Source organism: Sorex fumeus, unplaced genomic scaffold (assembly GCF_029834395.1).
Source record: "Sorex fumeus unplaced genomic scaffold, SorFum_2.1 ptg000007l, whole genome shotgun sequence".
NCBI classification, from domain to species: Eukaryota; Metazoa; Chordata; class Mammalia; order Eulipotyphla; family Soricidae; genus Sorex; species Sorex fumeus.
Window position 1 is genome coordinate 27,515,172 of NW_026606064.1, and position 15,028 is coordinate 27,530,199.

The 15,028-nt window shown below is 38.9% G+C and overlaps 1 protein-coding gene across 5 annotated transcripts in view; it reads right to left on the reverse strand.

Annotated features, from left to right (window-relative positions):
- Positions 1 to 15,028, reverse strand: part of METTL15 (methyltransferase 15, mitochondrial 12S rRNA N4-cytidine) — a 231,798-nt gene that overhangs the window by 44,953 nt on the left and 171,817 nt on the right. For all 5 annotated transcript variants that reach the window (XM_056133683.1, XM_056133712.1, XM_056133693.1 and 2 more), the window contains exon 4: positions 3,313 to 3,504. In XM_056133683.1, the coding sequence (XP_055989658.1) occupies positions 3,313 to 3,504 (192 nt within the window). The remainder of the gene's footprint in view (positions 1 to 3,312; positions 3,505 to 15,028) is intronic.

Sequence of the window (15,028 nt, forward strand, 5' to 3'; positions counted from 1 at the left end):
AGTAATAATGTTTATCTAAAAAATATTACTGGGAAAATTAAGGGTCATGTAATTAAGGATGCATACAAATGTATTTCCACTAAGAAGCCCAATAATTGAGAAAGACCCCAAGAGAACTTCCCTAGTTGTGAATTCAACTTCCTAAATCATGAACTGGGCTGGAGCGATAGCACAGAGGGTGGGGTGTTTGCCTTGCAAGCGGCCAATATGAATTCCTCCACCCTCTCCGAGAGCCCGGTAAGCTACCCAGAGTATCTCGCCCGCACAGCAAAGCCTGGCAAGCTACACGTGACTTATTCGATATGCCAAACACAGTAACAATTGTCACAATGGAGACGTTACTGGGCCTGCTTGAGCATATTGATGAACAACGGGAGGACAGTGACAGTGAAATCATGACCTGAACATAGAGTAAATTGAGTTAAAAGTGGTAAATTCAGTCTACAGAACATGGTCTAGTTGTACAGGATAATTCTAAGATTGGAATGGAGACACTCACAATTTTTTAATTACATGTTTCTACTTTGAAGTAAGAAAACTAGTGCAGTGGACAATGGTCAAACTTTCATTTTCCCGTCATGGAAACACTGGATAGCAATATAGGAGTTTCTACAGTGCTACAAGGCAAAAGAGTAACACTCTGGAAACCTGGCACGCTATTATTAGGTTTCCAAACAGCAATCATATAATGAAGAGCACAAACATTAGGTGTCACTCCCGACTTAACAGGTCAAAAAAAATCATCGCAGTCTTTCAGAAATCACTAATTACAGTAACCGCATTTAAAAGATAAAGAAAATATTAACAAAGTAGTGATTTATTTATTACCTTCCAGTGCAGAAATAATTAAAGCTTTTGAAGCTGTGAATTTTTATCTATGATACGAGAACCCCTCATTATAATCTGAGAGCTCTGCTGAAATTGAGAAGGCACAGAATAACTATGCTCTAAGATAGCAGTGTCAAGTGGCAATAGGTAAAGAAAGCGTTCTGTCTCTGTCTTCACCATGCTGTACCAGTCACCAGGACGTGATCAGCATTGCGCATGTGTGGGTGGGGGAAGGGGAGCATATGAAAACAGTTCTCAGAGGTCCTGAGGTCATGGACAACTTTCATGGGCCACGGATTCAGTGCCAGGACATGAGGATGCAATGCTGTTTGGGACCTGTGGTGTTGGGGTGTTGGGGGAGAGCAAAGTCCCTGGATTTTCTCCAGGGACTTCAGGGTTGCATATGCAGCAATGATCTGGAACCAAGTGGTGCTAGGAATCAAATCCAAGTCACATGCCCTAACTCGGTCCCTGATCAGTCATACTTAAACTATATTTTTTAAATTTTTATAGTTTTGGGATTCCCTCTCTACAATATACTCAGCAGTAAATATAGTTTGCATTAAATTCTCTTTTTTCTATGTATTCATATGAACTTGTTCCCCTCTTCTAAATACCACTTTTATTTTTTCCAACTCTGTTAGCATCTTTGATTAGATTACAATCTATATCAGCTATCTGAAGCTTTTTTAAGATTTATTTTCTCAGCTACGCCATCTTATTCGTCATATATTGATGTAAGAGTTTATTTCTTAAGGGAGATCTTATTTTCAAATTCTCAGTGGAGAATCTAATCTAATTCTGATTTATAGACTATAATTAGCTGGTAATTCTTTATATTAATAATATGGAAGTTTACTACTATTAATATTGAAGTTTACTCATTGTATTTCAGAAGACATTTTTCTTGGCAAGTATAGGAAGAGCAAAAATTTACTTGACCTCTACATAACATTAATCTCCAAACATGAGAATATATATTGACTTTTACTATTAGTCACTCATTTTACAAGGATTTTAAAGAGTATTTCCTTTTATGATCACTTTTTTTGTCCTATGAATGTCACTGATGCAAGAGATGGTACAGGAAACATGAACAAAAAAGTTTTAAGTGTAGGTCAGAACCAAGGTTAACAGGTCATATGACAACATGGGTAAAAGGTTATAATGAGAACAATATTTTTCTTAGAAGGTAAGCTATTCAAAGGTCAATTCCAGGGTAAATAATTTGGTACCTGTGATTAGGACATGAAATTAGAAGAAAAGAAAGCATAGTAATGATTTTTGGTACAGAATATCCATCTCCAGGTTGGTTAGGGAAATTAGTGCTAATCTAAGATTTTAAAATTAACTCAGATTTAAAAGAAAATTTTGCTGGAGCAGGAAGATAATAGGCTAGTGTGCATGCCCAATGCCTAGGGTTGATCACTACCCAAGTATGTTTCCTGGGGTTCCGTTGGGAGTGTAACCTGGGCACTAGTAGGGATATGGCCCCTTCTAAAATAAAATAAATAAGTCATCATAAGGTCATTTTTGTTGAGAGAATTATAGAGAGTTGTGAGGGAGGGAAGTAAAAAAAAACAGAAGTCATCATATACCTTTCTAGAATGTGTTTCCCTTTGCATACTTATATATAATATATGCATTCATACAAAGAAAATATCTACCTACATAAATATATAGATATACATATACATACACAATTATATGAATGGTGGTAAACAAAACTAGCACTTCCAGAATGGTAAGGAATAAAAATTAGATATAAAGCTGCCCTATATTGGGGTTAGAGAGATAATATGATGTGTAGGGCACATGCCTTTCATGTGGCAGAGGCAGGTTTAATCACTGGCACCCTGTATAGTCCTGAACCCCATCAGAAGTGATCCCTAAGCACAGAGCCAGGAGAAAGCCTTGAGTACAGCTGGGGTGGTTCCAAACAAAACACGCCCAATTCAAAAGTTGACCTATATGGACTGGTGCAGCACATAAAATTGCAGTTTCTCTGAGAAGGCTGCAACAAAGACACTGTATAACAAATAGAAGAAAGCACACCATTTGCTGACCTTTAGGATCTTTCCTGTCAAACAATATTAAAAGAGCATGTATTTAATATGATTTATTTTACTTCTCACAAAAAAAATAGCTGGACCTGTATAAAAATGTACCAATTATATTAGTTATACATTTTCCAGTTGTCAGTATTATAATAGTTTATTTTTATGCATTATAAAAGATAATCCATATGAAAAATATCTTCTTTACTATTTTGTGTAAGACAGCACTTATTTTCCTTTTAGAATTCCAAATACAGAAAAACACTAAAGTGTATAATGAGTAACAAACAAACCTGATTTATTATGTATGGATAGTGTTAGGTGTGGGAGTGTGATGGGAATTTTAAGTCTTGAAAGGAAATTGAATTTGAAGTGTTTTTGAGAAATTGATTTCTTATTGTGAGGAGGAATAAATATCAATACTCACCTGCCACCATCCATTCTCATGTCCAAAGGACCATCCTTCCGAAGGGAAAAACCTCTTTCAGGATCATCAAGTTGCATAGAGGAACACCCAAGATCCAAAAGAACTCCATCCAAAGTTCCTGGCTGTACTCCAGCTGTCATTAATAGGTCTTCTGCCTGGCTGAACTGGCCCAACATAGTTCGGATCTGTTTACTGTGAATAAACCAGAAGATGGAGAAAACATTTCTGTTACAATAAAGTCTTTCTTAAAATCTGTGATCAATGGAAAGGAGCGCATCCTATTATAGAATGATTTGACCAATTTATTTTTACTAAGTGCCAGACAGTTTAGCACTATGAAAAGTCAGATATGTAAACTTCAGTTTTTTGATTCAACACCAGGGGTGGTTTAATTTAACTTTATTCTTGCTAATAAGATAAAATTTGTGTGTGTCTGTGTATGTAGGGGGCTGAGATTTGGACCACACATGTGGTTCTTAGGGGTTACTCTGTGTTTGGGGATTGGTTGTTCCTAGCAGTGCTTGGGGAGGGGAGACATGTGTGTTACTGGGGATCAAACATGGGTCCGCTACATGCAAAGCATGTACTTAGTTTTCAAAACATCTACTCATTTTTGATTGGTAAATTAAGGCAACTGACATTAAATGAAATTATTGAAATGAGGAATTAATCTCTTCAGGTTGGTAATCTCTAGTTATAGGTTCTCTTATATTTTCTCTTTCCTTACTGAGACACTCTCTGTAGCTTCCTTCAGAAAAGAGCCTAACCACTGTCACTTTGAAATCCTTACCTGAGAGATTAAAGAGGTTTTATGTACTTGATTCTCAAAATTCCCAAAGTATTTTTCAAGGACACAGAATAAATAATTCTAAAATTTGTATGGGACTATAAAAATAGTTAAGATTGCTAAAATAGGCATAGCAATCTTGAGAAAAACAAGGAGGGGGGAGAGGGAGAGAGGGGGAGAAAGGGGGAGAGAGAGAGAGAGAAAGAGAGAGAGAGAGGAGAGAAAAGGAGAGAGAAATTAGACATTATAATCCCTGATTTGAATCTATTCTACAAAATTGTTGTAATCAAAACGTAGTGGTACAAGAACAAAAACAAGTTCTCAGAAGAATGGAATAAAATTGAGAAGCCAGATATAGATCCTCATATGCATGGTCAGTTCATTTTCAACAAAGGGTCCAGATACATTAAGCAGAACAAAGCAATCCTCTAAAAAAAAATGGTACTGGGAAAAATAGCCGCGTGCAGGATGAGTGAGTGGTGTTCCTCTCTCATATAATAAACAAACATAATAAAACAAACAAACACTGTCTCCCGCTATTCATTGATTTGCTCGAGCGGGCCCAGTAACGTCTCCATTGTGAGACTTCTTGTTACTGTGTTTGGCATATTGAATACTCTGGTAGCTTGCCAGGCTCTCCGAGAGGGGTGGAGGAATCGAACCCTGCTCGGCCGGGCTGGCTGCGCGCAAGGCAAATGCCCTACCGCTGTGCTATCACTCCAGCCTGAACAAACATAATACAAAAATGAAATAAAAGACCTTGTTATTATATCTGTTTATATAAAATGCACCGAGGAAAACATAGGCGGGACTTCCCAAGATCCTCAATTTAGTAGTCGTCAAAATACAACACTACTGGCAAAGAAAACAGAAACAAAAGCAAACAAACAAAAAGTGCTACCGTATGAAAAAACTTCTGTCCTACAAAAGGCCTTAAATAACATAATCCTAATGATTAGGTAAAAATATTTGCAAGTCTTATATCAGACAAAGGGCTGATATCAAGATAAAGCTCCCTCAAAATTTAACAAGAAATAATTACCCCATCAGAAAAAGAGATGAACAGATATTTCCCAAAGACAATATAAGAATGGTCAAAGGGCATATAAAAATTAATTATCAGGGAAATCAAAATCAAAATGCAATGATATATGACCTTATGCCAGTCAAAATGTTCTTCAAGTGCTGAGGTGGATGTGGTGAAAAGGGAGCAATTATTCACTTCTGGTGGGACTGTTTCCTGGCTTAATATCTTTGGAAAATGATATGGAGACCTCCAACAAAATAAGAATAGAGCTTCCACTTGACCTTGTGATTTTACTACTGAGCACCAATCCCAGGAACACAACAACAGGGCCATAGAGATAGCACAGTGCTTAGGGTGCTCGCACTGCACTTGGCTGACCTGGGTTTCATCCCTGAGTACAGAGCCAGGAGTAAGCTCTGAGCACTGCCAGGTGTGGCCCCCAAACAACAAACAACCTCCCCCCACTGCCCCCAAACAGGATATATGTATGTCTAAATTCAGTATTATTTACACTAGTCAGGATCCACCCCCACACAAATGCCTCACAATAGATGAGTGTATAAAGCAATTATGATATATACACACAACTGAATGCTACCTGAAAAAAAAAAAGAAATTTTGCATGTTGCCTGAAAGGTGAATGGAATTGGAGAAAGTTATGCTAAGTGAAGTGAGTTGATAATAAAAAGAAATAAAGAAAAAAAAACAAATACCAGGTGACTTTGCTCTTATGGAGAATGTAAAGCAAGCAAATAAGAGCATAGATAACCCCAATAGAAAGAACCCCCGGGATATAGCCAAAAGAACTGCAATCTGAAACTGCACAGAAAAAAGGGAACTTGTAGTAACAGTGGTGGATTTTAGCATGCAGATGGTAGGCGTGGTGTAGCAGCACTGTAAGCATAAAATAAATCTTAGTACTTAATCACTTAATCACTTAATCCCCGTTATTCATCGATTTATTCGAGCGGGTGCCAGTAACGTCTCCATTCATCCCGGTTGCATGCTAGCGTAGCCCAATGGTATCTGTTCGTTTTAGGAACATGTAGAGCCTCAAACCGATCATTTAGGGTCTTGACGAAGAAGTCTGACCATCTTATAGGTGACCGTCCACGTGATCTTTTGATGTCTCGTGGAATCCAATCAGTAATGGCTCTAGTCCAGCGGTTGTCTGTAAACCTCATTACGTGTCCAGCCCATCTGATTTTTGATGTCTTGGCAAATGAGACAGCGTCCCTGATTCTTGAGCGTTGACGAAGATCAGAACTCCGGATTCTATCTCTCATTTGAGTGAATCGTGATATTCCAAGCATAGTTCTTTCGATTCCTCTTTGAGAGACCCGTATAGCGTTCTCATCCTGTTTTCGTAGGGTCCAGGTCTCTGAGGCATATGTTAATGCAGGAAGAATAGTGGAATCAAAGAGATGTGCTCGTAGCTGGAGGTTCTTTGTCCTTTTAGTTATTTCTTCAATGCTCTTGAAGGCATTCCAAGCCGCTCTCTTCCTCCTGCGCAACTCAGGTGCCAGGTCATTCATCATGTTGATTTCTCGACCTAGGTATATATAACTGTTGCATTCGGAGATGGTGGTTCCGTTGAGAGCGAATGGAGCGTCAGGAACAAGGCTGTTTCTCATAAACATTGTCTTCGTAAGATTCAGCTGTAGTCCTACCTTTCCACACTCACGGTTAAAGTCCGCCAGCATTTGTGCCGCTTGGCTGATGTTTGGTGTTATTAGAACGATGTCATCAGCAAAGCGGAGGTGGTGTAGTTGCCGACCATCTATCGTCACTCCCATGTTTTCCCATTCTAGTCGTCGCATGACGTTCTCGAGGGTGGCACTGAAGAGTTTTGGTGAAATGGTATCACCCTGCCGAACCCCTCTCTTGATATGGATGATTACATCTTTGTAGAATGGTGAGATCTTGGTAGTGAATCCGCAATAGAGCTCACGAAGGATCCTGATGTATTGAGTTTGTACGCCCTGATTGGCTAGGGCTTCCATGACCGCTTCTGTCTCAACAGAATCAAAGGCCTTCTTTAAATCAATGAACGTTAGACAGAGCGGCATCTTGAACTCCCGAGATACCTCAATGAGCTTGGTTATTGTGTGGATATGGTCAATGGTACTGAATCCTTTTCGGAATCCAGCTTGTTCACATGGTTGTCCTTCATCTAGTGTTCTGCTAATCCTATTCAGGATGACTCGAGTGAATAGTTTGTAGATGACAGACAATAGGCAGATTGGGCGATAGTTGCCAATGTCGTGGATGTCTCCTTTCTTGTATAGTAGTACAGTCTTGCTGGTTTTCCATTGGGATGGAACCTTGCATTCAGACAGGTAGCGTGTGAAGAGTCGAGCCAATGTATTGATGAGTACTGATGGTAAGTTCTTCAGGTGTTCAGGTCTGATCTTGTCTGGGCCAGGTGCTTTTTGTTTCTTTACTGACGAGATGGCATGTTGGATTTCGGAAGGGAGAACATTGGGAACGACATATCCATCATGTGGTATGTGGTATGTGGGCAAGTGGATGTGGCTATTAAAGAGATCTGAGTAGAAGTCATGAATAATCTTCTCCATTGCCCTTCTGGAAGATGTGATAGATCCATCATGATGTCGGAGGGCAGTCATCTTGGTTTTGTAGTTGGTGAAGGACAGGCGGGCATTACGAATGTTTTTCCCAGCTTCTTATGCATCTACCAGTACTGCTGCTCTCCTGTTTTTGAGGTCATCCTTGATGGCTTTTCTGCACTGTTTTGCCAGTTCGGACGTTTGCTTGTGGTTGCCTGAGGCACGTGCCAAGCCACGTTGGCGAATAAGTTCAAGAGTGTTCGAAGAAAGACGGTTTTTTGTGGTTATCTCTCTCTTGGTATTCCTTGCACAATCATGGAGGTGCTGAATCATTCGATCGTATTCCTCATCAATGTTGTCAATGACGGCATCTTCCCATGTTGCCGCAACAGAGCCAAAGAGTTCCCAGTTGGTGGTTGTTCTGGGAGTCCTCTTCTTAAACCTTGCATTCTTTTCTCCTCGTTCTGTGAGGTAGAATTTTGCACGAAGAAGACGGTGGTCTGATCCCGTTTGGAATTTTGGGACAACAGCAACATCGGTTAGGCAAAACCGCTGATTGAATATGATGTGGTCTATTTCATTGTGGAACCGTCCATCGGGAGACTCCCATGTCCAACATTTAGATTCAGCCTTTTGGAATTGTGAGTTACCATGGAAGGTTTTGGTTGACATGATGAACTCAGACAGTCTGTCACCCTGTTCGTTCCATTCCAGGCCATGGGTTCCGATGTGGAGTTCATCGACTGATCTTCTTGGTCCTATCTTGGCATTAAAATCACCGACAATGATCTTGTAGAAGGTGTGATCTTCTTTATAGAATTTCTCCAGCTCCATGTAGAATTTCTCAGTTTCTTTTTCACCATAACTGGATGTTGGTGCATAGACAACAAAGATAGAAACTGCCGGTAGTGAGCCACATTTATTCAAGTGTAATCGTCCGATTCGGGTTGTTAGGCATTCAAATGAATCAATGCTTGTGACTAAGTTTGTGTTGACAAGGATACCGACACCACCAACGCCTCTTTTATCACATGTTCCAAGGAACAGTTCTTCTCCAGTGTCGAAAACAGCATGATGGGATTGATGTCTTCTTGTTTCGGTCAGACCAATGATGTCGTACTTGATCTTTCGTGCTTGTACCATAAGGTCTTCAATGGATGCAGCAGATGCCAGCGTACGAGCATTAAAAGTACAGACAATCATTTTTGTTTTTCTGCGTTTTGGCAGCCTATGTCTGCCTTGGTGTTTTATCAGCTTCTCCTTCCATATCCTTCTCGACTCTGTATATTCAGGGTTAGGGAAATGAGATCCATTTATTACTGGATTTGGCATATCAATTTGGTCTATTTGGCATAGACCACGGATAGCTTGCCAGGCTCTGCCGTGTGGGTTGGATATTTAAGGATATTTAAGGTAACCTTAAAAATTAAAAAAATAAATAGTCGCGCAGCCGCGAATGCAGCCGCGCGCTCCCGGGAGCTTGTTGTTATAATCTCTGGATCCTGGCCTTTGTTGGGGTTACACGGCAGTTGGAGGGTGTAACTGTCTAGCTACTGACAGGTCCAGTCCCAAACCGTGCAGGCTTAGAGATCTCAGCCCCGGGTCCCACACACCTGGGTTCCTCTGCTAGTCCTGTTATGTCTGAGGCTTATCCAAGTGTGTGGAGAGTGGCTCCAGTAAGGCCTTGGTTGGGGCCTGGAGGTCTTCAGCTGTTGGGCCCTGGCGAGGATAGTCAGACACAGGGTAGGAGACTCTGCCTTGTGCTCTCCCGGGAGCTTGTTGTTAGTACTTAGTACTATCACAAAAAAATGAAAATAAAAATATTATTTTTAAAAACATAAACTCAGTCTTTTGAATTAACTCTTTAGGCCTAAACACAATTACTACTGTTACTTTGTAAAGGCACATGTAAAGTTCATGAATTAGAAAGTATTGTCATAGCTATGAATTCTTTGACAATGCAAAAATATGTTATGTTTCATCTATGTATCAGCAAAAGAAGCATGTACTATTCTATTAAAATAAAAAAGTATGTGGTTTTATTAAAATAAAAAAGTATGTGCTTTTATTAAAATAAAAAAAGTATATTACTTTTTTTACTTTAAGGAGGCACTTGGAGGGGAGCTGGTTGAGCTTTCCTCCCCACCCCGACCAGGGCTTCGGCAGCCGAAGACCTCCAGGACCAGCCACCACCATGCTGAGACCACTCTCCACACACATGAAGGTACTGGCAGAGGGACAAAGCCACGCGGGTTCCGGGGCCGAGACCTCCAAGCCTACTCGAATTGGAGTCGAGCATCTTCCACCCAGATCCTCCAAATTCCAGTAGGCGGGGGTCACACCCACCACCTGGCCCCCTGGCGCCGTGTAATCCCATCAGCGGCCAAGACTCAGAGACTATAAAATCCAGATCCCGGAACCGCGCGGTTATGACATCTTATTGTCTCATTCCTACTTTGGACAAACTTGCAGGCTAGTAGCCTGCCGACAGGGCAGAGTCTGGCAAACTCCCCGTGGCATACCAAATATGCCAAATAGCAGTAACAATTATGGGTCTCATTCTCCTAAATAGCCTTGAATATAATCTCAGGGCTAGGATGAAAGAGACGTTACTGGGGCCTGCTTGAGGCAATCGACGAATAACAGGATGATGAAATGAAATGAAATGAAAGGAGGCACTTAAGGGCCACAGAAACTGCTCAATGGGTGGAGTCCATGTTTTACATGAGATTTTCACATTAAATACACACATGAGGTGGCCCCCTGCTGGGTGCATCCTCCTTCAAAAACAAAAATAAAAGAATAACTTTAGAAATAACCGATATTTGCAAGGATATGGAGAAAGTGATTTGTCCTGGTGGTTTGTAAATTCATGCAGCCAGTTGGAAAATAGTACAGAGATTCCTCAAGGAAATGGAAACTTGGAATATCATAAGAGTCTGCAATTCTGCTTCTAGCAATATGCATATTGAGAGGAAACAAAAAAATATGTTGAAGATACATGCATTCCAATATTGTAGCATTACTTCCAATAACCAGAATCTGGAAACAATCTCATCTATGATTTCTTCTAATTCTCCTTCCTGTTCTTCAGGGAATCTGAGGATTCTTATACTATTCCCCTTGAACTCATTCCATATTTTTCTAGGTTTTTTCTTTGTCTTATTTTGTTTTGTTTTGGGGCCATACTCAACTGTGCTCAGATATAACTCTGTGTGGGCTCAGGGAACCATATGTGGTGCTGGGGATCAAACCCAGGCTAGCTGTGTGCAAGGCAAGTACCCTTCCTGCTATACTCTCTGCAGCCACCCCTCCCACTCCAGTTATCTAGTTAAGTTAAATTTATAATGGTAACCAAATCACAATATATGCTAAATTAGTAAAATATATATATATATATAAAAAACTTAAGTGTTTTATGTTAATTGTACCTCAAGAATACAGAAATCATCAATAAACTTAAGGAGCAAGCCAGTTGAAATGTAACAAAAACAAATCAGAGAAAAAACAATATATGTCAACCATCTTCAAGCAGAGCAACTCTCTAACATTTTCCCCACAGCTTAAGCTAGGGTGCTGTGTAACTACACAATTAAAGAATGGAATTTTGCCTAAAATAAATGCCTTCTAGTAAAACAATGTTTTAGCTCTCAGCAGGGATTCTGAAATAAATGGAGCATTGAGAATCAACAGAAAAGCTAGGAGTTGGGATCACCTTGCAGCTATGCTAACTCTTCTTCCTACACAAAGTAAGAAGCTGCCTTCAGGGTTCTGTAGAAGCCTAAGGCAACTGGCATGCATTTTGGAAGCTGAATAAGAAAACAGAAAAATTAGGCAACACTTCTAAGACCTTGTCTACAGGTGGGTGGAGTATGGATATCAGCACTATTGAAGAAATCATAGTTATAATGTTTATGTGTCATGTTAAAAAGAATTTCACAGCTCATTGCTTTTTCAAATTCTAATAGGCAATTTTTCGATTAATTCACCAAAAATTCATTGTATATATGGCATGTGTCAGGCTTTATTCTATTTGGAAGAAAGATTAATAAGGCAAGGTTGGTTCTTAAGCTTCAAGCTATTAGAAAGGTATGTCTGCTTATTAAAATAATTTATTGGGTGATAACATAATAGATAATAGGTATGACTATATTTAGAAAGCATGAAAGTGATTGTTAATAATAGGACATAAAACACTGAACAAAACCTTGGGACTGGAAAAAAAATGAAATCCATTTACTCCAATTACTTATGTCTGAATTTTTTTTCCCTCTTGTATTTCACTACCCTAGGAGTAGGGAGGAGAATAAATGTTTTAATTACTTGCCATTTCTTCCCTGGTGAGTGAGGATTTCCTTTTTAGAAGTGTGGAAATGGTCAGCACAGAGCACAGACACCAGACAGATGAGATATGCATTAATATTTTATTCAGGAAAAAAGGACATCATATGGCCAACCCCATGGAGGCTGTACGAGAGTGGTCAGACTCTGAAAATAAAGTTTTTCAGTATAAAGAGGGTTGGGTACCTCTTGGTTCCCATGAGAAGATTGCTTGTTTGTTGCAATAATTCTGTAGTAAGTAAAATTTGCTCCTCTGGAGTAAACAAATTTTACCTGATTCCTACATTAAGGAAGAATATTCAGTTATAGTTTAGAAAGCAGGAAAAAAAGTGGCTAGGGGACTCAAAGCTCTTCCATTTCTTTTTCCTAAAATGTCAAGTACAAATAACATTGGGATCTAATATTCAGTTTTACGTCAATATGCCAAACACAGTAACAAGAAGTCTCACAATGTTACTGGGCCCACTCGAGCAAATCAATGAACAATGGGAGGACAGTGACAGCGACAGTGACATCAAAGTCATGTAGTCTGTTTGAAAATTCTCAGCAGTTAACAGCTAAATAACAAGTTCATTTTTAGTAGATTTTTACTTAGGTAGATTTTTAATGCAGTTTAATTAAGTTGTTTTCTCACTGTTCTTCACTTTTTTCTCTGGTTTCATTCCTATAAAATATTTGAGATTTGTAACCCATGGAAAAAATTACATAGTTATTTTAAAAATCTCCCTATTTACCTAATTTATTGCCAATCTCCATATTTTAACAGAACTGTAAATTTTTTGCCTAGTTTTTTGTGAAAATTAATCTTGTCAATTATGGGTTTTGTGTGTGAAGCTGACTAATCAATAGTATATCATGATGTCATTAAATACCATTATAAATTTTGCCGTGACAATATTTTGTCGATACTTTTAACATTACAATCAGTACATATTAAGTAATACATTTAGTAATATGGGTTTGTCTTCTCTGAGCAGATGAAATGTTTTAATAAGTGCAAAAAATAAGGTTTTATGGAAAAAAAAGATATTTTGCCTAAGTACTCCAATACCAACAGCTGTCAGAATTTTCAGTCTTTACCTGTCTTAAGAATCTGTACTTTCCAATATTTTGAATCATCAGTCACTTCTTTGAAATAAATTATGTATATATAATTAGATTCATAATTATTGTATTTACTGGAGCGATAGCAAAGCGGGTAGGGCGTTCGCCTTACAAGCGGCCAACATGGCCGACCCGAGTTCGATTCCTCCGCCCCTCTCGGAGAGCCCGGCAAGCTACCGAGAGTATTCGATATGCCAGACACAGTAACAACAAAGTCTCCAATGGAGACGTTACTGGGCCCGCTCGAGCAAATCGACGATCAACGGGAGGGCCATACATACTACTATAATATTTAAATTATAAATATATTTATAATTAAATTATAAATGTAAAATATAGATTTATAAATTATAAATGTAAATGGGCTAGAGCAATAGCCCAGTGGGTAGGGCGTTTGCCTTACATGTGGCCGACCTGGCCGACCCCGATTCTTCCGCCCCCTCGAAGAGACTTGCAAGCTACCGAGAGTATCTCGCCTGCACGGCAAAGTCTGGCAAGCTACCCATGACATATTCAATATGCCAAACACAGTAACAAGAAGTCTCTCAATGGAGACCTTATTGGGCCTGCTCGAGCAAATCGATGAACAATGGGAGGACAGTGCTACAGTGCTAATATAATATTATATTTATAATAATTTTATACATGGTAGTTCTAGGTATGTATCAGGATACTAGATCAAACTTCACCTAAAATACAACTTGACTCTAAACTTTTGAGTTATATGAATCCATAAATACGATGGAAAATGCCACAGCTAATACCGCTATCATACCCAGGGTTTTCCTCTAAGCCAGCATTATTCATCTGAAGGTCCAAAAGTGCACAAAGATTGAAAAACATGACAAAACACTTCTATTTCCGTACCAGAAAGCAAACCTTCTGCACAAACACACATCAACTCTCACCCTGCAAGTTTCTCTTTTTACAATACGTTCCACTTTGCCTACACCTCTTACATCTGGTTCTAGAATGATCTACATAAATTCTTGTCTATATTGTAATAGTGATTTTATAATACAGATAAAAAGGAATAAGGACCAAAGAAATAATCCAAAGGTTACGGGTCTTACACTGCATACAATCAATCCTAGTTTGTTCCCAGCACCTAAATAGTACCCCAAGCAACATCCCTGAGTACAGAGCTATACTTTTACAGAAACTGAAGATCTTGTTATTCTCTTTAATCACAAAAAATATTTACACTGGAAAAATAACAACAACCTCTAATATCTCTCTTGGACAGGTATCTATTATAGCTATTATCCAATTTTAGGATTATAAACTTCAAAAATACATATAGTAACTTGTTTGGAATGTCTGCATTATTGGGTGCCCTCAAGAAAGACTAGCATAATGTGCATGCAGTTTAATTCTTCACCGAATGAAAATAAAAATATAATATTTGTGGTATAAGTCAGGAAAATAATATAAAAGTATGAGAATATCACACTGGAAAAAGGAAATCATGCAATAATGTGACAAAGTAAACTGTTTTTCAGAGTCTTCTGATGTTATGTCAGCAATGTGTTTTAAAGTTGATTATTGTCGGCATAAAGAAACCATTCACACAGTTTAGTTTCCAGTATGTTGAAAAATTAGCCTTATTTCTCATCCCAGAATATATTTGACATAAACAGTTATGCTAACACCAATTTTCCTACACAGGTTGATTCAGGCCCGCTTTTCTCTTCTTTCTTTTTTCCTTTTTTAATTTTATTGAATCACCATAAGATAGTTACAAGCTTTCATGTTTGGGTTACAATCATACAATGATCAAACACCCATCCCTCCACCAGTGCACATTCCCCACCACCAGACAATATTCCCCATACTCTCTACTTTTGGGAATTCTGGTTTGCATTACAGACACTGAGAGGTCATCAT